This window comes from Raphanus sativus, chromosome 8 (assembly GCF_000801105.2).
Source record: "Raphanus sativus cultivar WK10039 chromosome 8, ASM80110v3, whole genome shotgun sequence".
NCBI classification, from domain to species: Eukaryota; Viridiplantae; Streptophyta; class Magnoliopsida; order Brassicales; family Brassicaceae; genus Raphanus; species Raphanus sativus.
In genome coordinates this window covers 13,355,853-13,383,307 of record NC_079518.1, presented here as the reverse complement: position 1 = coordinate 13,383,307, position 27,455 = coordinate 13,355,853, and the positions used below count along the sequence as shown (strand labels likewise).

The following is a 27,455-nucleotide window of genomic DNA, read 5'->3' as shown; positions in this document are numbered from 1 at the left end:
TGAAGAAAAGTCAGGGCTAAGTACAAAATGTACTTCATCTTTAATAGTTTAGATGTTTTTCAAGTATTGTGTGTGTTTTCTTTAGTCATCTAATTTTTTTTTTTCAACAAACTTTCATTCATTTCAAAGAGCCAACATGCTTTTACAAGGTTTCAGATTACATTGAAAGGCTACACTAAAAACATAATATTTAAAATCCAATAGAAAGAACAGCTCAAATTCTAGAAAACCCTAGCAGCTTCATTTAAATGCTACGTGTTAACACGTGTCTTTCATGCAGAAAGAGGTCTTCGATGCCGTGAACCACTATCCACCGACACCGTCACCGGAAGCCACCGAAAAGACTCTGTTCTCTCAACTATCTTCTGTATCAAACACCTTTTCAATGGACCTGAGACCCATAATCTCCTTCGCGCCTCTGCTTCTTCGATCTCCAATCTCTTCCTTTGGATGTGAAGAACTCCAAATACCTTCGATTGATTTAGAACCAACTATTGCCAAAACATTTGCTTGAAGCAAACTTCAGCTTTTCATAAGTTGAATCAAAACCAGGAAGGTTAATTTGCAAAACTCAAATCTCTAATCCTTCTGAATACTTTGCCTAGATATATGACAGCAAAGATTGATTTCATCCAGTAATAGAGGTTGAGGATGACCATCGGAGAAGATGAAAGGCCAAAGAAACAACCGGAAACTGAATTTAGTCTGGAGAGTATATGAAATTTATTTAAAACACTACAAAAGACATCGCCATGCGCAGAATTTCACATCAAAATTCGCCTAGCGAAGTGAAGTCGCCGAACGAAGAAAAGGTCACCTAAAGCGAAAAAGAAATCCGCGAACCGAAAAAACATAATCGATCTAAAGATCGAAAGTTATTTTACAAACAAAAGTAGGGGTTCGAATCATCCTTATGAAGGATAGAGATGAAGTACGAAGGATGATTCGAGAGAAAATATCTCTCTCTAAAAGTAGAGAGAGAACCCCCCCCCCCCCCCTCTTTAGTCATCTAATCTATGGGTCCGATTGGTAAAGATTTTCGCTTTAGGCTTTAACTTTTGATTTATGGCTGTAGAGATTTTGGTTTTAAAGGCTGTAACTTTTATTTTTCAAAGTTTAAAAGCTTGATTGGTATCAAAAGCTTTAGAAGTTGTGACTGTTATAAATATATATTTCACACTCATTACTAATATATATTTTTATTTACTTTTTATTTATTTATTCTAATCAACAATTTTATTTTTATTATTTTAGACAGGAATACAATTTATTAAATAAAACAAAAAATATTAAAAATTTAACGAATCCTAGCCCATATGTTGTTTGCAATCTCATCTCGAACACCTTCCATGTATTCTCTTGAACTGATATCTTGTTCCACTGTATTTGGAAGTTTTTCCTCATTTGTCATTTGTTCGTTTTCATTTTCTTCCGACTGAAAATCAGGATCCACAAGATTTGACTTGCGAATAAATAATAGTATATATCTATCTATACTATTATTTATGAAGTGATTTTGCTGATTTGTCACATTCTCTATAATTTTAGTTAATTTGCTTACTTATCATATTCTTATTAGTTTTTAGATTAAATCATCAATTTATTAATTGATATAATATAAATATTTTGATTTCTAATTAATTTATTAATTAATCTATACTATTATTTATGAAGTGATTTTGCTTACTTGTCATGTTCTCCATGATTTTAGCTAATTTTGCTTATTTATCATATTTTTATTAGTTTTTAGATTAAATCATCAATTTATTAATTTAGATAATATAAATATTTCGAACTTTCTAATTATTTTATTAATTTAAATATTAGAAATATCTCAAATTTTCTAATTGTAATTATGATTATAATTATTTTAATTTTCACAAGATTCTTATTAATTTTTAGCTTAAAACATTAATTTATTAATTTAAATAATATAACTATTTCAAAAAAATTAATTGGAATTACAATTATAATTATTTTAAACAAGTTATGACCAATTCTTATTTTCATATGATGTAAGATGTTTTAAACTCTGTAGTTTCATTTTCTAATTTATTTCAATTTGTCTTGATTATAGTTTTTGACATATGCATTTATGTACTTTTGATATTTGCTTTTTTTAGTTGGAGTTCTATGTTTTTTTTTCAATTTAAAGACTATGAGTAAATCGGTTTTGTTATATGGAGTTTAGAATTATGAATTATGTATTATGAATTACTTCGGTAGTTATTTCACGTGTATATATTTATTACTGTTTAATCTATAAGAAAAATATTCTTTGATATTAAGTTTAGAGAGTTGCATGTGTAATCATGTTATGAACATGTGTTTAATGGTTTAGTTTCTAAAACGGCTAAAGTAGATATATTTTTAATGAATAATTAGGCTTATCATTATACAATTAACCATAAATTAAATTTAATAATAAAACTATCATTATCTATTTTAAATTATTAAAAGAAAACTTATGAAATATTAAGATAAGTCATGTACATATTGATCAAGTAAACCAATGAAATATTGTCATTATCTTAGTTCATTTTTAGAAAAGGTTTTCTTCTAAATTATCATTGAACTTTAGTTTCTATTTACTTTTTTATTTGTTTTTTTCTCATTTTGTGTGTTTTAGAATTTTTTTGGTAATTTAATACATGTTTCTGGTCCAAAAATACGAAGTAGATTAAGAGAGACCGGATTTCACATTCTTAATTTACTCTTTGTGTGAAATATTACTTTTTCTGATAAATTGTGTGAATTATTTTTGATATCTAACTATGCTCTTATGGTCTATAGTTTTATAGCATTCCTTTGTGTTAAGAAGACATAGACTAAAAAAAAAAACTAAAATGATTAAGGATATAAAAGGTAAGTTATCATGATATTTAAATCATAATACATATATTAATAGCTATTAGTAAAATGATTATGTCTGCATGTGCGGGCAAAACACCTAGTATTCTTATTATTTTAGATTAAAACATCAATTTATTAATTGAGATAATATAAATATTTTGATTTCTAATTAATTTATTAATTTAAATAATATAAATATTTCGAAATTTATAATTATAATTATGATTATAATTATTTCACAAGACTCTTATTAGTATTTTCCATGATTTTAGTCAATTTTTCTTATTTGTCATATTCTTATTAGTTTTTAGATTAAATCATCAATTTATTAATTTAGAGAATATAAATATTTTTTATTTCTAATTAATTTATTAATTTAAACTATTATTTATGAAATGATTTTTCTGATTTATCACATTATCCATGATTTTAAGTAATTTTGCTTATTTGTCATATTCTTATTAGTTTTTAGATTAAATTATCAATTTATTAATTTAGATAATATAACTATTTTGATTTCTAATTAATTTATTAATTTAAACTTTTATTTATGAAATAAGTTTGCTGAATTATCATATTGTCCATGATTTTGCTAATTTTGCTAATTTGTCATATTATTATTAGTTTTTAGATTAAATTATCAATTTATTAATTTAGATAATATAAATATTTCTATTTCTAAGTAATTTATTAGTTTAAATAATATAAATATTTCTAAATTTCTAATAAGATGATTATAATTATTTTAACTTTCACAAGATTCTTATTATTTTAGCTTAAATCATTAATTTATTAATTTAAATAACATAACTATTTCAAACTTTATAATTGAAGTTAAAATTATAATTATTTAAATAATTTAGGACCAATTCTTATTTTATATGTTTTAAAATGTTTTAAATTATACAGTTTTATTTTTCTCATTCATTTCAAGTTGTCTCGATTATAGTTTTTGACATCTATATTTACGTACTTTTGATATTTGTTTTTTTTAGTTGAAGTTCTATGCTTTTCTTCTTGTCGAGTTTGAAATACTAGAAGCAAATAAGTTTTGTTACATGGAGTTTGGAATTATGAATTAATTATTCTTAATTACTTGAGTAGTTATTTCACGTGTATGTTTTATTACTGTTTAATCTATAAGAAAAAAAGATTTGATATTAAGTTTAGAGAGTCGCCTATGTAATCATGTTCTGAACATGTGTTTTATGGTTTAGTTGCTAAAACGGCTAAAGTAGATATATTTTTAATGAATAATTAGATTTATCATTATATAATTAACCATAATTTAACTTTAGCAATAAAACTATCGTTGTCTATTGTTTCTTTTAATAAAATAAATTTATGAAATATTAAGATAAATCAATGTATATATTGATCAAGTAAACCAATGAAATATTTTCATTATCTTAATTCATTTTTAAAAAAAAATCTTCTAAATTATTATCGAACTTTATTTTTTTATTTACCTTTTATTTATTTTGTTCTTACTTGGATTTTGTGTGTTTTAGTATTATTTTGGTAATTTAATTTTATGGTTCAAAAATACAAAGTAGATTAATAGAAACAAAAGTCCACATTCTTACTTTAATTGATTGTGTAGAATATTTGATATGTAATTATACTTTTATGGTCTCATAGTTTTATAACTTTTTGGCGTTAAGGAGACGTAGACCGAAATAAAAATTGAAGAAAATTAAAATGATTAAGAAAATAAAAAATAAGTTATCGTGGTGTTTAAATCATCATACATATATTAATAATTATTAGTAAAACGATTATACCCGCATGTGCGGGTAAAACACCTAGTGGATTATTAATATTCAACTTCAACCCAAATTACACCAAATCAGTACTAAGCCAGCAAGGAAAAGATCCCTTCTGGAGCCAACAGCCAAAGTAGTAGTGCATTACTACTTGGAGGCAACTAACAATACATAAACTTGGAGGAACAAGATTACTGAGAATTTATGGAACTTGTGAGATATCAATATCTCACATTGGAGAATTAGGTAAAGAATGTCTAATATCTAACACAAATACTTAAAGAAAATCAAAATTTAGTAGGGGGCACATGACCCATTGGTCGTACTAATTATTTATGTTGGGCCGTAATAATATATTTTTATAAGTCCATTACATTGAAAACGAGAATTTATGTTCTTTCTATCCATACATTTGCTTCAGCGAGTGATTTTTGGTAAAAATATAAAAATCTCTTTAAAAAGTAATGAATCTACCAACCATGTTTTCTAATTATACATATGAAATTTGTCTAGATCACCATTTTTATTACATGGTTTCTGAAATTCAAATCGTTTAATCTTCTATTTATTAGCCCCGCACTCGAATCTAAGTACGATTGAAAACACAAGCTTAAATAAAGAAGCTTGATTTAAAACATTTTGATTTCCGATCTGGTTCTTCTGTTTTCGAGAGAGAGAAAATGGGCGATCAAGACAACGTTAGTAAAATGATTAAGGATTTGAAAGAGATTGTGAACTGTTACGACTCAGAGATCTACTCGATGCTTGTGGAGTGCAATATGGATCCTGACGAAACTGTTATTCGTCTCCTTTGTCAAGGTTTTTTCTCGTATCTCTTCTTTTCTTCAAACTTTCACAGTTTTGTGGGTCAATTTTCATAAAAATAAAATAGACATCAATGATTAGTGTTTAGGGGATCTTCAAGGGCTTAGACGTTGCAAATTATAATTTTTAATTAGTATTTTATGTTAACATTAGGTATTTTGAATTTCCAGTGATTAATAAAAAAATATTTTGTTAATTATAAAAAATTGAATTTACAAAAGAAAAAAATCAAACAAATTTGTGAACTTGCATGAAGAGAAAAATGGGGAGAAAGGATCACCGCTCGATTACAGAAAAAAAACTGAAAATAAAAATGATGATATAATAAATCAATCATAATTCAGTTTGATGTTTTTCTTTTGTTTTACTAAAAAAATGTGATTTATAAAAACTAAAAAGCATATCAAAACCAAAACTGGAAATTTAACCGATGTATACCAACTTTTTATTGATTTAGACCAGTCTCGAATAATTTAGAAAGATTTGTGGCCATTTAACCGATTACTAGATTATGACCCGTCTTTTGAAAGGGCATGCATATTTTTTGTTTAATTAATTTTCAAAAAAATATTTTTTATATTTAAATTTTTGTGTAATCATAATTGAATTTAATATTAATTCAATTTGATAGAATAGTCCGTTAAATAAATAAAATACATTATTAGATCAAACATTTATCAATTGGACATAATTCTATTTTAATAGAATAGATGATTTTCTAGAACCGTTTAAATCGGAATTCAGAAAAAAATTATGGTTATTACAGATTTGCCTCCGCCTACACCAACTTTTAGAACATTGATTTTCTTACCTTCTCTTTTGTTTAATGGTATTGGTTGTGTGTTTTTCATAATTCTCTCCTTGTTCAGTTCTGACTTTCTTATAATGCGTTTTGGTTTCAAACATTTCAGATCCTTACCAAGAGGTGAAGAGCAAGCGAGCCAGAAAGAAAGACGTTAGTTATTGCAGATTGTTTATTATAATGCCGTTACAGTTTTCAGATGACTAGTTCCATTTCGACTTACTTCTCATTTGTTTTTGTCTCTTTGGTCAGACCAAAGATCAAGCAGAGTCATCGAGACGTAGAATCCCAAATCATTACAACACCGCTCGAGGTGGCGGCAACAAATTTAACTCCAATGGTAATAATATGGTTATGTTTTTTCTTCTCTTAGTTGTGGTTGATGATTAATCTGAGTCAATGTCTAAACTTGTTGGTGGTTTGGGTTCAGAGACAAGACTTGCTCAAAGTGTACCCGCAAACAGAAGAGGTAACCATTGGGCTGGCTCTTCTTCAGCACCTGCTGTTCGACCTCCACCAAACAGGTTCTCTTCTATTCATGTGGTCTGGTCTTATCATCGTTGAATATCATTAGCTTAGTGTATCTATCTTCTTTGCTTTTGTAGTGATCCTAAAAACGCCGAAGTTAAGAAAGCATCAAAGGGTTCAACTGGTGCAGCTTCTTCCTCTTCGCTTCCAGCACCAGCGTATCAATCCGCTTGGGCCAAAGCTAACCCCGGGAAGAAAACTATGGCTGAGATTGTGAAAATGGGTAAGCCTCGTTCATCAGAGACGCAAGAGAGTGGAACCAAAGCTCCTTTGAAAGATGAAGGGTCTTCAACTGAGAAGCAAGATGTTTATGATCCAGCGTCTTCTCTCTTGAAGCCAATTGCTGAATCTAACACACATGCCGACCGAGTTAGCGAGCCTCAACATGTGGATGAGTCTCGTTCATCAGAGACGCAAGAAACTGGAAACAAAGCCCCTTTGAAAGATGAAGGGTCTTCAGTTGAGAAGCAAGATGTTTCTAATCCAGTGTCTTTTCTCTTGAAACCAGCTGCTGAATGTAAAACACATGCCAACCAAGTTAGCGAGCCTCAGCATGTGGATGAGTATCAGATGGAGATAAAAACAAATCCAGTTTCATCTCATCCTGATGTAGACCTAGTTGCGCAATGCTCTCACTTGAGGTTTGGTAAATATGGTTTTAACCATGACTTGGAAGACAAGCGAGAGACAGGGGAGGATTCATCGTTTAGACACCTGTTCAATAGCTTGTATGAGAAGGAGAAAGAAGAAGAAGTACTTGCAGACAATGCCACAGATGAAAAAACATCTTATCAAATCGATTCGACCGCTAGTAATTACCATGCTTCATCAGATTCTGAAACACAAGCGGCACAGCATGAAGAACCTTCTCAAGAAGATCTTCAGATGCAGAATCTTGAGAGATTAATCACCAACGCAATGGTAAATATCTCCTTTCAAAATCCATTATGCAATCAAAAGTTACATTTAAAAGATATTTAACCATATAAATTTTTTGACACTGATTGCTTACAAAATTCTTCTTGCAGGATGTAAGAGATGAAAGTATACCTCCTCACGGTGCAGGACAACCTCTTAATGAACATCCCGCCTTAGACGCAAACTATCATCAACATGGGATGCCATTAGGGAATCATGGTGACTTCACAAGTGATCAATCCATGCCCCATGGTTACATGCATGCAGGTTTTCAGCAAGGGTTTCCTGTTGGTAACCATCAGGCTCCTCTGGCTGTGGTTCAGGTAAACCAATAAATTGTTTTGCTGGTGTGAGCATCTGAAGTTCTACTTCTTTTCTTGGTTTGGTTTATGCTTAACTAGAACTGCAATTTAGTTTGGAATTGTCGGTTTGAAAATTTAGTGAACTTCTTGTTTACAAAGGTTATTATATGAATTTTTTTTTGGCTTTTGGTTAGAAAAAAATTAGGATATCTGTTTTGCAACCCTTAACCTGTAGGTTCTTTCTTTTGTTTTGCTCCTCAGAACGAAAACTCACCAATATGGCATGAACTACAACAACCTTTCTTGCATGCGGCTCCTGGAGGCGGAGTTTACATCTTCAGTGCTCATACAAGTCCGTCTCCTCACAGTATGATTCAAGCCCAACGACTGTACCTGCAACAGCTGTCTCAACAAACTGCAATGTCGATGGACCAACTCCATCATCGTCATCAGCATCAGCATCAGCATCAGTATCAGCATCAGCATCAGCATCAGCATCATCACTATCATCATCAACAACGGGGTGGAGAGGCGTCTAGCCGGACTCGAGAACATCAATGGCGTAATAACAACTAATGATCAAAAGCAAAACCCCTCTCTCCATGCCCTGCTTTGTTTTTCTTTTCTGTTTTTGTTTTTGTGATGTTTCGTATTCCTGAACAGCGATGAGTTGATTCAGAACTATAAAAAATGGTGTTGTGTGTTGACTGCTTGTTTTACTAATAAAACTTATGAGGGGTTTTGTTTAAGACTTTTAATGGTTGGTTTGTTGACTTGCTAATCAAACCTTATATTACCAGATATTCTATTTTTTTTTCTTTTTTTTTTACCATTTTACTTTTAGTTTACTTTTTAGACTCTTTGGTTTGGTCAAACGTTGATCAATAGGACGACTCAGGTGATGCAGTCAAACGGGAAATCCTCATAACGCATGTAAAATTGTCGGCTGTACAATCGTCTGTAACATTTCTTGGTTATAATAGCATAATTATCCGACTTTTAAGAAAAAACTCTTCAGTCTTGGCATCCTACTACTACACCAGACTTCAGGTTAGTGATCGTTTAGTCCAGACCGGCATGTCTCAATTAACCGTGGCTCGTTCCTTGCAAACCGAGGTATACTGAGGCATCGGTAAAAAACAAGATCACTATAATAATGATTAAACTAATTATTAAGACAGCTAACCATGTGTTCATTGCTGGTGTCCGTCCACACATAATTTAATTTAATTTGATAGTTAAAGACAGATGTACTTTATCTAATCGGGAAGAGAATCACATCATATGATGTGAGATTCGTTGCGGAAAACGACACATCTTGCCGGTTCATCTTTACTCCCACCTTTGATACAGTGTAAAAATACAAGAAACTGAAAAAAAAAGCACCATCTCTCTCTCTCTAACAATTTTCCGACAAATCCGTAACGAAAACCACCACATATTTTACCTTTTCCGACAAAAAAACGATGTCAAACGATGTCAACAACAACACAGACCCAATACTTCAATACATGATCAGCCCCAAAATAAAAAAACCACCTCCGATTCTATTACCCTTACCTGAAAACGACGAAGTCGCGATTCCTGTGCCTATGACACCGTCCGAGTTCAAAGACCGTTTAATCTTCGGACCCTCCCCTCGAGACTCCTCTCACAAACACTCACCATCCTCCTCCTCCTCCACCTCCTCCGCGCTAGATCCCCTCCTCCCACCACAACAGTATCACGGCCACGCGCTCCACCGATCCAAAACCGCACCAGCAATGGCCATAATCGACGATCCACACCACCCAATAATCCATCACCAAACCGATCTCGAGTCGTCGCGCTCCGTAGTAAAACAAGCTTTTGCTCTCCTCGTTGTCTACCTCTCCTTAGGTGTGCTCATCTACTGGCTGAACCGTGACCACTACGCAGTGAACCAGACCCACCCCGTCGTCGACGGGTTATACTTTTGCATCGTTACTATGTGCACCATCGGTTACGGAGACATTACACCCGACAGTGCTGTTACCAAGCTCTTCTCGATCATGTTCGTGCTTGTTGGGTTTGGTTTTATCGATATTTTGCTTAGTGGGATGGTCTCTTACGTTCTTGACCTCCAAGAGAGTTACATGTTAGACTCTGCTGCTAAGCGGAGGGAGGAGCCTGATCATTAAAGGAGGTCGTCGTTAATAATCGACGTGAAGAAAGGAAGGATGAGGATTAGGTTGAAAGTGGCGTTGGCGTTAGGAGTTGTGGTTTTATGCATTGCTCTCGGTGTTGGGATTATGCATTTTATTGAAGAGATTGATTGGTTGGATTCGTTTTATCTCTCGGTTATGTCGGTTACTACTGTTGGGTACGGAGACAGGGCGTTTAAGACGTTGCCTGGTAGGCTTTTCGCTGCGGTATGGCTGCTTGTGTCTACACTAGCCGTGGCTCGGGCTTTTCTGTATTTGGCTGAGGCGAGAGTTGATAAGAGGAATAGGGAACGGGCGAAGAGAGTGTTGTGTGAGACAATGTCCGTCTCTCAGTTCTTTGCTGCTGATATTGATAACAATGGCTGTGTCAGGTATGTGACTCATTTCTCTCTCTCTCTCTCTCTATCCATGCTTGACACAACTCCTTAAGTTTTAGATTCTTGAACTGAGTTTGTAGTATAACTTCTGTTTTTTTTTGTGTGTGTGTTTGCAGTAAAGCAGAGTATGTGATTTATAAACTAAAGGAGATGGAGAAGATAACAGATAAAGACATAACACCAATCTCAAAACAGTTTGACAAACTCGACCGATGCAGCAATGGGAAGATTACTCTTGTAGATCTCTTGGATAGTAGTAGTAGTAGTGGTGAATAATCCTCTGCAACTTTTTGTTTTTGTGGGATTGTATTAGCTTAGTTTACTGTCGTTTCAAGTTAGAGCATTATTATCGCTCAAACCCACCAAGGGTTTACAGTCGGATAATACTGCTCTTATAACCTTATCAAATGATGCTAATGAGTAATGATAATTGTTGAGGAGCCCGGTCTCTTGGTTTACTTAAACCGGGTCCTGATTATGTGGTTGGTCTTGTTGCCTTGCGTAATTGGTTAAGAGCTCACAAGAACTACTATCAGATAGACAAGAAAAACGTTTGTTTGACCAGATAAATAAAAAACAATAAAACATGACAATATCCAGAACTTAAGAGATGTCCTGATGACATGACAACAAGTTTTTTTTTTTCATGACATGACAACAAATTTACTTGTTTCTTCTTAAGATATTGTGCAAGTGCACCGTTTGAGAGGAGGTATATATCCAGCGATCGAACAACTCCCTTTGGTCCAATTTCTCTTAATGAGCCATACTTCTCATAATCATATCTCGACGGGTACAAGTGATATTGATCTAGAAACCAGTCTCTAGCTTACTTAAACCAGGTTTGGATTGATCTTACGTCTTTGGTCTTGTCTTGCATTTATAATGTGGATAAGCATGAATTCGCTGATTCACATCCCCAATGGTTACCTCCAGAGCCGTGTTCAGTGGCGGAACTAGAAATTTTTTTACCGGAGTCATAATATATAAATTTAATATTAAAACTTGATAATATATGATGTAGTAAGAAAATATTTCTTTTTCTAATGGGGACATATGAAATATAAACGTAAATTAGTAGGATCAAATGCCAAAATTTACCAAAATATTAAAGTAATTTTAGAAAAATGTACACTAAAATATTGTTTTCCCAAAATTTGGGGTCATGTAATCCCACAAACCATTCTTTGCCTCTTTCTCTGGCTGTGTTCGCCTTATCATTTTTGAGGCATTGGCCTCACACCCCCTCTCACATCAATATATTTTGGGACCCCATATTCTGATATTGATAAATAATCTTACAATCAAAATGATAATATGATAACTGAATATCTTTTAATAAGTTTTAATAATACTTCTGTTTAGTTGTTATGGACATTAATTTCCCTCTTTCTATTTTTTTGTCAACAATTTCTCTCTTCTATTTTAAATATCGAAAACTATTTTTCTGTAGAATATGAGTTTATATTAAAATTTTCAATTGTAACCACAATATAACGTTTGGGATTAAGTTTCATAAGATTAATTTTTTATAAAGGTAATTTTAGAATCTAAGATAGGAAAATAATTATTTTCTGGTTCATATTCAATTATTTAATACTATTATTTGATATGAAATAAATCATTTTTGCCTCAGGCCTCTCGTAATCTTGTAGTCTTCGCATGGCACTGGTTACCTCTCCTTTCACCCGCCAAGAAGATGAGCATGAATTCTGTGGGTTTTGGAAAACATTAAACTTTTTTGGGATGAAAAACTACTGAAAGTTTTCTTTGCAACTGTTTACAAGATCATATTAAATTAAAACTATGAAATTGTTATATAACGTAGTTCTACCATCTTTTATGAAAAGCGCTCGTTTTACATATTCCACACCAAAGATCTCTTATAGATTTTCTTACAATAATTTAAATAGATTCAGTTAAGATTTTATGTCCATATGAACAAAATAGAACGATTGACTTTGTGCATCACATGTAAGAGTATCTCTCCCTTTGTATTGTATATGAGTCATGGAAACATACTTTAGCTAGAAAAATAGCGAAACTCTTGCAGCCTTTCGACTTCTTCAATGAATATCACAAAATCATTATTTAGTTCCCAAACCATCTTTCCAACTCAAAATAGTTTGTTGTAAATGTAACATTAAATTTTTGAAAATTTCTCATACACTATATTGTAAAAATTAATGTTTGCAATTCCGCGTATAGAGTTGAATAAAAGGCTCTGAAATTCCTTATCTCTATTAAATCGTTGTACAAACCTTGTCTTAAAAATATGTCTTATTTTTCACTAAGCATTTGTAAAGCACCATCTTCCAATCTTACACAATGGACTATGAGAATCTTCTTCGCTGAAAAGTAAATATTGGTTCTCTAAAATTAATTTTCGCATCTGTGTTTTCTTACATAGTAAAGCTTCTATATGGTTCAGGTCAAAACAATTAAATATCTTGTTGTTTATTTCTTTCCAAATATACCAATGAATTCATGTAACTGATGATCTGAATTAAAAGGTCCGATCATTTTTTTGACATAAAGGTCCAATCATTTAAAACAAATAATTCATATTTGTAAAAACTGGCTGTAGAAGAAATTTTCATGGTTTAATATATAGGAAACATGGATAAGTGAATCGATGTTGGACATTCAAACATAACATGATTTCTTGAAGAATATATTTGATTAATATTAATATGCATAGTTAATAAGACGTATATTGCATTTTCTGGAATTTAAACAAGAAATTTCGTAGAAATATCACTAATTAATCAATAGACCAAAGTTATTTCTAAGAAAAAAATACCTATGCAGCCGTTTTAAGAGTTTTAGTGTCAAAAGACCAGCTTGATCAAATTAGTTATGTTTCCAAGTAAACATAAATTTAATTTGTATGGACCGTATGGTAGCCATAAAAATGTAGTTAATCCTGTCGATTCAAAATAATAATGAAATTTATATTTTTTATAATCGTGGAGATTTCAAAGGCTTTTTAGGCCTAAGACTAATTCTACAAAACTCATAAAAATCCGAGTTTTCTTGCCACTTAAAACGTCCATGGTAACCAGTGCTACTCGAACCCAGGACGGAAACTCCAGCTATAATTCCTTTACCACTAGATTAAAATGACTTGGTTTGAAAAATTTATATCTTTGTTTTTGATAGTTCCTTTAAACATGATTATATCTTAATAAGAAAATAAAAAATAAAAAGAAATTGTGAATATTTATTATAAATTATTTTTAACCTTAGAGTTGGTTTACCAAAAAAAATCCTTTGTCTTCATTTTACTTCGGTGTGTATGTGAGATCGATCTTTGGCGGATGGGAGCACTGACCATGCTCAAATACCAAACGAGCAACTTACACCAAACAAGAAAATTTAAATTTCCAAAAGAAAAAAAACAAGAAAATTGACCAGCTCTGGCAACTCAACATTTCAGAAAGAGGATGCGTGTGAAAAGAACAGAAAATACAAGAGATTCCTTTTATTCATATATTCTCAGTGGCGGAGGTAAGGTGTTAGCAGGTGGATCAAATGATCCATGTGAATTTTAGTTTAAAAAAGTTTTACTTGTATAATTTTTTAAAACTTAGGTAAATCTTGTAAATGTTAGCTAAATGACGCTTGTGATATATGCTAATTTAGAAATTGATCCCCTTAAAAGTGTTTTTCACCTCCGACACTATACATGCTAGCAAACTAATAAAAGTATTGTCATACACCTACCAACAAACCTGCCCGAATTATTCATTTAAAAAGATTAAAAGTCAACATTTTCATTCTCTGCTTTTTGGGTCCAATTAAACTCTCTTTACTTTCTTTTTCTTACTAGTATTTAAACACACAAGTTAATTTATGTATTTATTTGCTGCGTTATTGTTATAATATCTTTTAAAATTAGGCACAAATCACAAAGTAGGTCAGACATTTCGACGGTTTTGGATGAGATCTCGACTACGTCGATTAGATGCTCTCTGATGACCAGATTTTAGGTAAGGAAGCGGTTAGAGTGGTTTGATGATTTAGGGTTTCCGGGATGAGATCTCGAATTTTCGATGAAGCTCTCCAAGTGAAAATGTTGCGGCGAGGAAAGAATCGTGTTTGTGGGTTAGGTCTCTGGTGGTTTGATAGTGAAAAGTCTTTGAATCTCCCTGGCGGCGTCCCGTGAAGCGGTGATGGCAGGGAGTGGCTGAGAATCGCGAGTTGCCTTAGTGGACCGGTTTTGGTATGTGGACCAAGTGCTGCCTGGTGGGCTTGGATCTGGTTGGTGAAACCCGAGTTATGTTTTGGGCTTTAGTCTCAAATGGGCTCTTCTAGTTTGAGCATATAATTATGTCTTTTGTATGGATTTTTGGTGGGCTTAGATCCCTTAATAAATTTCAATTTGTGAAAAAAAAAACATAAGTTTTGTTCTCATATGCAATAAAAGATTTAAACTATTCCATGCTATATACGGAGTATTATATTAGCTGTCTAAACCGATAACGGTTGAAGATATTTCCCATTTTGTTAACAATAGTGCACCCACTAAATTAATATCCTGGTTCCGCCCCTCAAAACATGTGAATTATGGTTTAATTTACTCATGATAAAAAAGTCAGTATACACCTATCAAGGTTAAGCATAGTCATTTTTAAAACTAGTGTATTCCAGTGTATCATAGTGACTAAGATATTTGAGTATGTCATGTTGGACCATCCATAACATTCTAGTAATTATATAGAGATTATCAGACGTAACTCATTGTAGTTTGTAATCCAAAAACTTAGGTGTACACAGTTAACAAAAGGAAGATTTTATGAAGATACGATTTGAACCCTTCACCTACCAAAAATTGACCGTGAGCGAACCAAATAGACCATGAAATGTCAAATTTGTTCTGCTTAAAATAAATTCATCCATGATATTTTTGTTTTTATCTTGCCATATTTTTAATGATTTTATAGTAAATGTTTTACTTTGACCATGTTAAAGTTGATATATGTCTCCTTCTCATTTGTCAAGTCGGTTAGGCATTATATGTCTCATTTCCCTCCTATCATGTTTCTATCAATTTCCTTGATGAAAACGATTACTAGATACATAAAAAAAAAAATTAAGTATATCACAAGGTTCATAACAACTTCCCCACGATTAACGCAAATAAAAATGTACTATTATTTGTTCTCATTTAATTTTATTTGGTTGGTATGACCAAATTTCCCTTAATATAGTTTTTAGTAGTTTATTACTCTGTTCTTGAAAAGAGATATTTTGAAGTATTCATGTATATTAAAAATATAATAAATATTTATAGCTAAATTCATTATTTATTTTTGTTAGAGCATCTCTAATGTAAAATTTCATTTTCCTAAAATAGAATATAAAATTAAAATACTCCAATCTTACTCTATTTTTCATTCTAAAATAGAGTAGTGAACAAAAAATAGATTACTCTATAAACTTCATTACTGAATGAGATATGAAGTTGAATTAGAATATTTTATATTTCATAATCTATTTTAGTTCATTTTAGCGTAAAAAATGAAGTGAGATTGGAGATATCCTTATACACTACAATAGTTATTAACTAACAATATTGAATCTATTTAAATATTCTGATTTAATACTTTTAGATTATATAAAGTATTAATATTATTTACTAACAATATTTTTAAAATTTTATTTATTTTAAAATATATAAAATATTTATATTATTTACTAAAAATATTTTTAAACTTTTATTTATTTTAAAAATATATAAAATATTACTATCATTTACTAAAAATATTCTTAAAATTTTTGTTTATTAAATAAAAATAAAAATAAAATTATATTTTTGTTAAAGGAGGGAGTAAGTGCTTAGAGCATTTCCAATGTAAAATTCTATTTTTTCCTTCAAAATAGAATAAATTTGAATATGAAATAAAAATACTTCAGCTCTATTTCATAAATGAGTAATAAACAAATAAAAAATAAATTATTTCATTTATGGAGTAAACTTCACTATAGTGTAAAAAATAGAGTAAAGTTGGAATATTTTTTATTTCATAATTATTTTTATTTTATTTCATAATTATTTTTATTTTATTTTGAAAAAAAATGGAGTGAAGTTGGAGATAACTTATTTCATGTTCCTTTACTTACCCACCGAAAGTTGTGATGTGAAAACAAACTGTGGTAGCGTAACTATGACCTCATTTACCAGTCAGCATAAAGATCCAGTTCACTCATACGTGTATAACAATTTTTCTTTGAATGTTGAATGTTTGTTGTTACATTTTAATATTTTCTATTATTTTTTATTTTTTGTCAACTTATAATATTTTCTATTAAAATATATATATAATATATATTATTAACCAAAATATGTAGGGTCTATATATATATATATATATATATATATATATATATCCTTTTTTTTGACTGATGGTCTGTATATTATTGCTTCTTGACTAGGAATTCTAAATGCACCTACAAATAATTTTTCATGGTTCATGGTTCATGGTTCATGGTTCGTGGTTCGTGTCTTCGTGAAACATAAGAGCATTTCCAATGGTTGGCTTCATTTTTATTTTTATATATACACTTTTTTCAAAATGAAGAAAAAAATGAAGCAATATTCACTCCAATGGTTTACTTCATTTCTTTTTTATATAAAGAATATTCCAAATATATTATCCCTCCATTTTATCATTAATTATTAATAATACTTTTTAGCTTTTCATATTTACTAATTTTGCCCAACTATTTTATTTCAACATAATTCAACATGTTTAACATATATTATAATAAAATTATTACACCAAACATAAATAAATAAACAAAAACATTAGATTTTATATGTTTAGTGTTAATAAACAAATGATTTACCAGACTATTAAGTTTTAGTTTATGTTGTATTAATAAGTTTTATATGTTTAGTTTTGTGTTATTAATTATGTATTTGACCTTTTATCTTAATTAAGTAAGTTTATTTTATTTATTAGTATAAATTTTAAGTATATTTAATATTTGAAATTGATATAATGAAAGTAACAACTGAAATTAGAAATTAATTGGATTATATTAAAATATATTGTTTATTTTGGCAAAAGATAAAAATAAATAAAAGTTAAGGATCAATTGCAATGAAAAAGTTCATCTTAGAAAAAATGAAGATATGTACAGTAGATCCTCAAATTTGAAGCAACACTGTTTTTTTTTACGCTGATTCATTATGATATTACAATTATGATATGAGAAAGATTACATAGACGATTCGACAACCGACAATACTACCTGCCTTATGAGATCTATGCATAACTGCATCCCCTGAGTCGTCTTATGAAGATCCACGCCTGACCAGATTAACTTGCACCATGTTGTAGATCTCTTGTAAGCTTTTTTTCCGTAATCTGCATAATTGTTCAATAAACCGCTTTCTCCGGGACTTGAAACCTGGATTTATCTGCAAGAAACTGCATAGTCAGGGGTTCGAACCCGAGACTTGGGTGTAGAAACCTTTAAATCATAACCACTAGACTACGGTGCTTCCACAAAGCAACATTGTTTATTGATTCATTTTGAAGCAAAAATGAAGTAGGATTGGAATAAAATTTTCTTCAAAATAAAGCAAAAAGTAAAAAATGAAGTGGAGTTGGAGATGGTCCAAGGTAAGAAGAAGAGAAGACAATCTTTCGATCAAAAAAAAGAATAGAAGACAGTCTAGCACGTGCCCAGTCATGTGTCGGCGACGGTCAAAGGCCGGTGCCAGTATTGTTACACGTGCGTAGCTGCCTAATACTCCCAAAAATAATCTCTGACTGCATCTTCCAGCGTTCTTCACACCAAGCGACCGGTCACTGTTTCTAGTTTCCGGTGGAAAAATATGAAAGGTGTGAACTTTTCATATCTTACTTTTAGCCCCATTAAAAAGGCTGCACACCAAACGAGCCCAACATTTATACATGTTTATATGTGTATCAAATGTGGCAAAAAGAATAAAAAAGAAGATTTTGTGAGATTTTGAAGATACGAATAAAAAGACTCGAACTATTATATAAGAACTTACCATTAAATATATGATTGTTTTAAATAATATTAATCTAAGCATTATACGCTAAAATTACAGTATATTTCTCGGTCCAAGTTTATTTTCTCACTAGAAGCCACTTTTGCAACTCTTTTTTAGCAACTTATCTTTGTATAAAATATTTATTGCCAAAAACTAAAAAAGCATTGAAAGGCACAAAATAATATCTCAATTTAATTAATACTAGATTTTTATCCGCAATTAATTTATTTTTTGTAAAATTTAAATTCTACATTTGAATTTTTGTAGTCATATTTGTGTTTAATATGAATTTACTTGATAAAATAGTCCTTTTAAATAAAAGAAATACATAGTTAGCCATAACATTTATCAATATGTCATGCTTAAGTTTTAATAGAATAGATTTAGATCTGGTATATGTTATTTGGTGAATGTACCTAAGGTAGATTAACTTTCTTATATTTCACATTATTAAGATTAACTTGTAAATGGTAAACATGCATAGGAGCATTTTCGATAGTTAGTTTTATTTCTTTTTCAAAAAATGAAACAATACAATCTCTAACGTTAAATCACTCTTGACAATTATTTGAAATTTTGATTTCCCTCTCTTAAATTTGTTATTTCTTAAAAGAAATTACACTACCGCCATTTTCTTTTCTTTTCCTCCAGTTTCCGGCTCTCTATAGGAACTGAAATAAGTCTATTTCCTTTCTTTTTAGACAGACTCTTTCATATGTGACTAATAGTTGTCTTTTTTTTGCAGGTTTGGTTGCAGATATGGTATATCCAGTGGTTTTCCTTTTGTCTTGGTGGTATTTGGATGCGGCTTTTACATATTTGGATCTGTTGAAGACTAAGTCTTGTGTGCTTCTTCAAATTTCTTCGTCTATGTCTGCCGGTCTTGGTTTTCTTTCTGTCTTCTAGGGTGAAGGAAAAACGATGAGCTGTTGCGGTGGTTGTAGCTGTATGGTTGGTGTGGTGGTGCTTGAACTGCTGGCGGCTGTCGAGTAAACTCGCTGTTTAGAAGGTGACAGCAGATTTTTAAAGGAACTCCAACACTGGTTAACTACATCAATGATATTCGACTGGTTTAGCATCCATCCGATCAGCCTCTCCCTCGTATAGTTTTAAGTTTTTTCTTTGGGGCATTTTGTGTTTATTTTTATTTTGATTATTTTTGGACCAAGTCCGTTTGCTTTTTATCTTTATTTCCTGTATTTATTTTAACTCAAAAAACATCAAGATATTATTTATGAAAGTCTTTTAAAAAGAATTTCAAGGATTTATTTCATTTCTCTTTGTAAAAAATGTATTCAAAATATATTTCTTCACTATTTTATAATTAATTATTAATTTGTACCTTTTCAAATTTACCAATTTTATCCAATTATTTTGTTTTAGCAATTATCCAATCCAATTACTATTTATTATAAAAATATTATATAATATAATTTTATACATAAATAAGTAAATAAACAAAGATCAGTAGATTTATAAATTAAAAAGAATATATATTTTTCTATAAGTGATTAGCTGAGGTGTTCTGTAGTGAGATATAATTTTATTTTATCTTAGATTATTATAAATCGAACATATAATTTCTCTGAATAAATATTTCCATATATTTAATATTTAAATTTTTAAATTAATTAGATAACACTAATACTTATAAATTATTTAAATATAAATTTTTAAATTAATAATCTTCAAATTTTTAAAAATTTGGAGAAAAAATGAAAAAGATCATAGCAAAAAGTGAAAAAATAAATCACCATTAAAAATGCAAGAATAGATGAGATAAAGTGTAATATAGTGATAATCAGATATATAAATAGAATAATTTCATGAAATTCACTTCTAGTAAAAATTAGAATAAATAGATTTTATTGAATTTTATTTATTTATGTATGCAATTTATAAATCATTTTATTTTTTCCATGAGTAATGGAAAATCGTGGAACTGATTAAATAATGCATTCCATATCATTTCGTTCTCAAAATGATAATGTCATGGTAAACAATTGATTCTGTAACATTATAAAATAGTTACTAGATTTTGATCCGCGCTCCAAGCGCGGAATATTTTACGATGAAAAATTTCACTAATAATATAACAAATATTTTGGTAAATTTAAAGAGTGTATTTAGAATAATTTTGCATTTAAATCAGTGTTTTTTAATTCAACCCGATTGTGATTATACCGGTTAATCCGGAGATCTGACAATTCAATTTAGGTTTTTAAAATATTCATATTAAAAAAAAATCATTAAAATCCGAGACTAACCGATTGAACTGTTGGATGACCGATATGTAATCTAATTTGATTTAAATTATAATAGTTTCATAATTTGTAATCTTATAATCCAAATTTTAAAGTTTATTATTTTGCAATTTATGAAATTATGACGTTTCTACAAAATTTTAAAGAGAAAATAATAGATATAAAATAACTAAGATTAATTATTGTATTGTTTGGAAACATTGATAGTAGTATAAAAAATATATTGTTTGGAAACATTGATAGTAGTATAAAGAAATAAGTACATTGTTTGGAAACATGGATAATAGTATAAAGAAATGAACATTAATGATTTAATGTAGATTTAACTATAAAGTATAAAAGTGTATTTAATTTAAGAACTTACAAAATAAATGTTAAGTCCAAAAGAATGTTTCTGTTTTAATAAGATAGATTTGGATGTATCCTGTTTACTAAATTGAAAAGTATAGTGATAACTTAACAAAATTATTGAACTTCAATTATTTTAAATGAATCTTGCAATATAAAGGATTGCATAAAAATAAGAAATACGCGAGGGATTTTGTAGTCAAATGATAAAGGGACAAGATTGTGATACTAACATGTTTCAAGTTCCATTGACTTGGTTCGTGAAAGTAAATCACATTGTTTTTGAACACCTGTACAAATATAAATCTTTGCATATAAGTTCTTTGTATATCATGATAGAGTATCTCCGTAAGGTGCACCCATCCTTCGAGATTAGCTTGAGTGAGGATATCTAAAGATTAATTAAAAAAATACAATTTACTATTGAGAAAAAAGTTGAAAGCTAAGTTATAAAGAATCAACATAAAGTATCAACACGACTACGGATTCTCACACGTACCTACGAATTATATTCCGTTACAATTTTATTTAATTAACTCATTTCCCAAAACATACTTTTGTCTGAGATCTCGAAGAGAGAGAAAAAGAGAGAGAAAAAGTGAGAGAGACAGGGGATCGACGGTTTGACCGGCGCGTGAGCGTCCATGCCTCCGTCGGACCCTCTTCTCGTCCGTCGTAAAGGTTTTCCTTCGCCCCCTCTACGCCGTCCTGTCATCATCCGCCTTGTCTGAGTTCTGATTCTACCGCCTCCTCTGTCGGTGGCTCGGCTTTTGGAGCAATGACGCGGTTGCTTGGAGATCAACGGTGGAGAGGGAGCCGCTCGCATGCACAGGTGGTGTTTGTTCCCGAGGGATGGAAGCTACCTTAGTTCTGTCGCCGTCGGATTTTCTCCGGGAGGTGGAAGCTTCCTCAGATTCACCGCCGCCGGTCTCAGCTTCCTAGAAGAGGAGATTTCTTCTGCTCCGCCTTCGCCGGCTTTGGTTCCAGAAAGTGGAGGCTCGCAAAACTCCAATCTGTCGGTTTTGAACCGGGTTACTTTTGGGTTTTTTTCTGGTTCGAGATGTTTAAAAGAGAGACGTGGATCTTGTCGTCTTGGTATCTGTTTTGGTCATAGCGGTTAAGATCTCGGTCGTGTGAGGAAGCTCTCCGTTCATGGCGGTTATGATTGAGAGAAGGATAGAAGTGGTGTTCTCGGTGCGCATGTCTAGGGTTTGAAGAGCTTCATAGTCGGATTTGATCTTGCGGGAGCGATGGATCTCTCTGACGGAAAGACAGTGTGGAAAAGAAAAGAGAGATGGTTTCGGTCGGAGGCTTTTACGTATAGAGCGATGACGAAACGAACCGTGTGGTGATGGTGCTCAGGTGACGATTTGAGGCGGAGACGGTCAAGATAAGACGGTGGCGTCTGGACGGATCAGATGTGGCCACGTGTCCTCTATCCTTGTCGCGTAGACCTTTGTCGTCGGGTTTGGTTGTTAGGCTGTAGGCCCATTTAGCTTTTGCTTAGTATAGCCCGTAGCTTTTTGGGCTTGTTATGGATCTTACACTACAAGAAAACGCATGCCTAACGACCAAACATTACGACTACGAAAAGGTGATCGTAAATTACGGACTGGGGTACGACTAAGTTACGACGAAGTAATCATTAGTCGTAAAGTCGACGTAAAGTTACAACTAAATTGTTGAGTTGTACGTTAGTCGTAAAGTTACATCTAATGTACGACTAAATTTTTATGTAGTCGTACATTAGATGTAACTTTACGACTAACTTACATCTAAATATTTTACATCTAATTAACGACTAAAGGAGTCATAAATTAGTTGTAATATTACGACTTAGGTACATCAAAATAGTTTACATCTAATTAACAACTGATTTACGAGAACAAAGTTGCACTTTGGTAGTTAAGTTATAATTTAAACGTAAATTAGTTGTAACTTTGTACGTACCAAAATCGAAATTTCTCTATAAATATGATCTTCTCCCTCATTCTATGATGCACAAAAAAAAACAAAAAGAGGAAGAAAAAAAACGGGAAATAGTTAAAAAAATGTCCGAAAATATTTATGCGCTTCGGAGTTGGATGTATGCGCATAAAGATTCAACAGGAAAAGTAACAGACGAATTTCTGAACGGAGCAGAGATATTCATGTACCAGGCCGGACAGACGCCTCTCACAAAGGAAACGGGTAAAATGTTCTGTCCATGTCGTAAATGCAAAAATACGAAGTTTGCTGCTAGTGAAACCGTTTGGAAACATATAGTAAATAGAGGATTTACTCCACATTACTATATTTGGTTTAACCATGGAGAGGGTGATAATAGGAATGAAGCTAGTGGTAGTAATCATGTTGAAAATGTTCGTAACAGAGATGAACCACATTTGCCTTCTGAAAGTGTTATTCAAGAAAATCATATGTTAGATCATGATAGAATGCATGATATGGTTACCGATGCATTTCGTGAAACAACATCAGTAATAGAGGAGGTTGAAAATGTAGAAGGGCCTAATTTGGAGGCAAAAAGATTTTATGAAATGCTAGCATCAGCAAATGAGCCAATCTATTAAGGTTGTAGAGAAGGTCTTTCTAAATTATCTTTGGCAGCTAGGATGATGAATATCAAAACTGATCATAACTTACCTGAAGTTTGTATGGATGCCTGGGCTGAGTTGTTTAAAGAGTATTTGCCTGAAGATAACTTGTGTGCTGAATCTTATTATGAGATTCAGAAACTTGTTCATAGTCTTGGCTTACCTTCGGAGATGATTGATGTGTGTATAGACAACTGTATGATATACTGGGAAAAAGATGCAGAATTGTTAGAGTGTAAATTTTGCAAGAAGCCAAGATATAAACCGCAAGGACGTGGACGAAATAGGGTGCCGTACCAGCGGATGTGGTACTTACCAATCAAGGATAGACTCAAGAGATTATATCAATCTGAAAAGACAGCAGCGTCGATGAGATGGCATGCAGAACGTGGTCAGAAGGAAGGAGAGATCAATCATCCCTCTGATGCCAAAGCGTGGAAACATTTGAATAATGTTTATCCTGATTTTGCAAGCAACCCCCGCAACGTTTATCTTGGGCTCTGCACATATGGCTTTAGTCCATTTGGAATGTCTGGAAGACAATACTCTCTCTGGCCAGTCTTCTTGACGCCATATAACCTTCCACCAGAGATGTGTATGGAAAAAGAATTGCTTTTCATGAGTATATTGATACCTGGACCCAAACATCCCAAGAGATCCCTTGATGTTGGTCAACAGGCGTGCAGACATATGATTTTTCAACGAGAACAAACTTTACAATGCGAGCAGTTCTACTGTGGACTATTAGTGATTTTCCTGCATATGGGATGTTGTCGGGCTGGACGACGCATGGGAGGCTATCTTGTCCATATTGTATGGGAAGCACAGACGCATTTCAGTTGAAGCATGGTAGGAAGACGTCCTGGTTTGATTGTCATCGGAGATTTCTTTCCATTAACCATCCGTACCGAAGGAACAAGAAACACTTTCGGTCAAAAAGGATAGTAAGGGACATTGCTCCACCATATTTATCTGGAGAGAAAATCGAGAAGGATATTGATTACTATGGTGGACAAAGCACAGTTGCCAAAGGCGGTAATTGGCATAATCCTCCGAATATGCCTAATGGTTACGGGACTCAACATAATTGGCACAAGAAGAGTATATTTTGGGAACTTCCATATTGGAAAGATCTGCTGCTGCGCCACAATCTGGACGTGATGCATATAGAGAAGAACTTCTTTGACAACATCATGAATACGTTGTTGAACGTCCCTTGGAAGACAAAAGATAACAAGAACTCAAGGTTGGATTTACCTGCATTATGTTCTCGGATTGAACTGCATATTATGAACGATGGGAGAATTCCAGTTCCCATTTTCAGATTGTCAGCACAAGCAAAAGCTGCGTTGTTCAAGTGGGTGGCGTCCGATGTGAAGTTTTCTGATGGATATGTTTCAAATCTATCAAGATGTGTTGATCATCAGGGACAAAAGTTTTCAGGAATGAAGAGTCATGACTGTCATGTTTTTATGCAACGACTTCTGCCATTTGCACTTGCGGAGTTGCTTCCAAAAGAGGTTCACGAAGCACTTGCAGGTAACAAATAATTAAAGTTATTATTTCTTCTTGTTGGAAAAAAACTTATGATGGTAAATTATATGTAGGCATCAGAGCTTTTTCAGAGATCTTACTGCACGCACCTTAACTGTAGACGTCATCACACAACTTGATGCGAATATCCGGATCTTGATGTGTAATTTGGAGAAAATTTTTCCTCCGTCCTTTTTTGACGTCATGGAACATCTGGTTATCCACCTTCCGTATGAGGCAATGCTACGTGGACCTGTTCATAATATATGGATGTATCCTTACGAACGAGCTATGAAATATTTGAAAGGCAAAGCAAAAAATCTGGCAAGGGTGGAAGGTTCAATAGTTGCTGTGGAAACATCTCACTTTACGTCCTACTACTTTGCGTATAAGTCCGGACCAAAAAAAAGAATACGAGCAGATATGATGATGGTGGTGTTATGCCGACATATATTGTTGAAGATGTTCCAGACATATTTACTCAGATTGGACGGCTTGGTGGAAAACTAAAAGAAGTTTGGTGGTCAAGTTCTGAAGACACACATAGTGCCCACACATATATACTTCTTAACTGCGAGGAGATTGAATCATTTGAAAGGTAATTAAAATTATTATTTCTGTTAAATTTTACCACACATATATAACACTTAATGATAATTTTCTTTTAAAACAGCGATTTTATCGCCCAAGTCGAAGAAGCTATACCAGGAATATCAAATGCTGATCTCAACAAAAGGAAAGACCAACACTTTGTGAAATGGTTAAAAACGCAGGTACGTCATGTATCTAATTAATTAACACGAAAATTAATTATATATTTGGTTAAGTCTTTATACAAATAAATGTTGATGTTCCAGGTTGATTATGATGATCAATTTTATCCTCAATGGTTTCACGAATTGATACAAGGTCCGGTCGGTAAGGTCACCATTGCATCTATGTATTTCACAAGAGGATACACTTTTCACACTTACGAATATGGAAGTCGACGAGCAACAATGAACTATGGAGTATGTGTGAAAGGTGAAACAAATTTCTATGGAATCTTTAAAGAGATCATCGAAGTGGAGTTCCCCGGTGTAGTGAAGCTGAAATGCGTGCTCTTCAAATGTGATTGGTTTGACCCTACAGTCAATAGAGGTGTTCGATATAGCAAGTTTGGTGTTGTTGATATAAATGCTTCACGGAGGTACAATAAATTTGAACCCTACATATTGGCTTCTCAAGCAGATCAGGTTTGTTTTGTTCCATACCCGAAGATCAGATAATCTGGAATATCTTGGTTAGCCGCTATAAAAGTTACACCTCGGGGCAGAGTTGTGAATGATGACCCACCGCCATTACAAGAAGATGCAGTAAATAAAGTTGAAGTACCCGAACAAGTAGAAGATGATATCTTACTTATTGATCCGCATAATCCGGGATATGAAGAACTTCCAGACGATGCAACGAATGAAGCAAATGAAGATGAATTTGAAGAAAATGATGAAGCGGATGATGTTTCTGATGACGAGTGTCAAGTTCCATTATGTTAGAACGTTTGTGTTTAACTTTATATTGTAATGTTATGATAATTATATATATATGATTTTTGGAGTCTGAAAGAGTATTAAACTTATGATGTTTATCTATGATGTTTGGGGTTTGGGATTTTGAGTTTTGGGTTTAGGTTTTAGGGCTTAGGTACGACCACTTTACGACCGAAACATATACAATATGATGTTTGAGGGTTTGGGGTTTCGGGTTTAGTGTATAACGAAGCTAATTAGTCGTAGGTACGACTCATGTACGACTAACTTGTCAAATAGTCCTAAAGCAGTTGTACAATTACGACTCATGTACGACTAAGCTGACCATTAGCCCCTCATTGGTCGTACAATTACGACCAATGTACGACTAAGTTGTCATATGTGCCCTTATATATACTCCCTTCTTACCATCTCCTATCATAAACAAAATTTACAAATCTTAAAAAAAAGGAAGTGAAGAGAGTTGGGATCATAAGTGGAAATAGAATTTGGTTATCTATTCGTTATGTTGATTCTATTTTCTCTTGTGATTCCATTCTCACTCCCCTCTCTCTTACAACCTCAGAGCTTCTCCCTCTCTAGGTAATTTTTTTTGTTT

General features: G+C 32.2%; 2 protein-coding genes and 1 pseudogene across 2 annotated transcripts; all 3 read left to right on the top strand.

The window, feature by feature from the left end:
• The first annotated feature begins 4,682 nt into the window (after window positions 1-4,682).
• Window positions 4,683-8,797, top strand: LOC108821114 (uncharacterized). Its single transcript, XM_018594163.2, has 7 exons — window positions 4,683-5,438; window positions 6,356-6,399; window positions 6,499-6,586; window positions 6,677-6,770; window positions 6,852-7,695; window positions 7,803-8,015; window positions 8,256-8,797. The coding sequence occupies exons 1-7, from the start codon at window positions 5,300-5,302 to the stop codon at window positions 8,568-8,570; spliced, it is 1,737 nt and encodes a 578-aa protein (XP_018449665.1). The 5' UTR covers window positions 4,683-5,299; the 3' UTR covers window positions 8,571-8,797.
• Window positions 8,798-9,318: 521 nt separating this feature from the next.
• On the top strand, window positions 9,319-10,994 carry LOC108821761 (two-pore potassium channel 3-like; annotated as a pseudogene).
• A 12,822-nt stretch (window positions 10,995-23,816) lies between these two features.
• LOC108820041 (uncharacterized) lies at window positions 23,817-26,863 on the top strand. Its single transcript, XM_018593033.1, has 6 exons — window positions 23,817-24,465; window positions 24,525-25,334; window positions 25,791-25,926; window positions 26,002-26,101; window positions 26,186-26,517; window positions 26,644-26,863. The coding sequence occupies exons 1-6, from the start codon at window positions 23,817-23,819 to the stop codon at window positions 26,861-26,863; spliced, it is 2,247 nt and encodes a 748-aa protein (XP_018448535.1).
• Window positions 26,864-27,455: the final 592 nt, after the last annotated feature.

Excerpts from the sequence above, each read along its gene's own strand:
- LOC108820041 (XM_018593033.1), top strand. The coding sequence starts at position 23,817 with ATGAATATCAAAACTGATCATAACTTACCTGAAGTTTGTATGGATGCC. Across the intron at positions 26,102-26,185 it reads TGAAATGGTTAAAAACGCAG|GTTGATTATGATGATCAATT; the intron begins GTACGTCATGTA and ends TTGATGTTCCAG. Across the intron at positions 26,518-26,643 it reads GATATAAATGCTTCACGGAG|AGTTGTGAATGATGACCCAC; the intron begins GTACAATAAATT and ends ACCTCGGGGCAG.
- LOC108821114 (XM_018594163.2), top strand. The coding sequence starts at position 5,300 with ATGGGCGATCAAGACAACGTTAGTAAAATGATTAAGGATTTGAAAGAG. Across the intron at positions 5,439-6,355 it reads TATTCGTCTCCTTTGTCAAG|ATCCTTACCAAGAGGTGAAG; the intron begins GTTTTTTCTCGT and ends CAAACATTTCAG. Across the intron at positions 6,587-6,676 it reads CAACAAATTTAACTCCAATG|AGACAAGACTTGCTCAAAGT; the intron begins GTAATAATATGG and ends GTTTGGGTTCAG.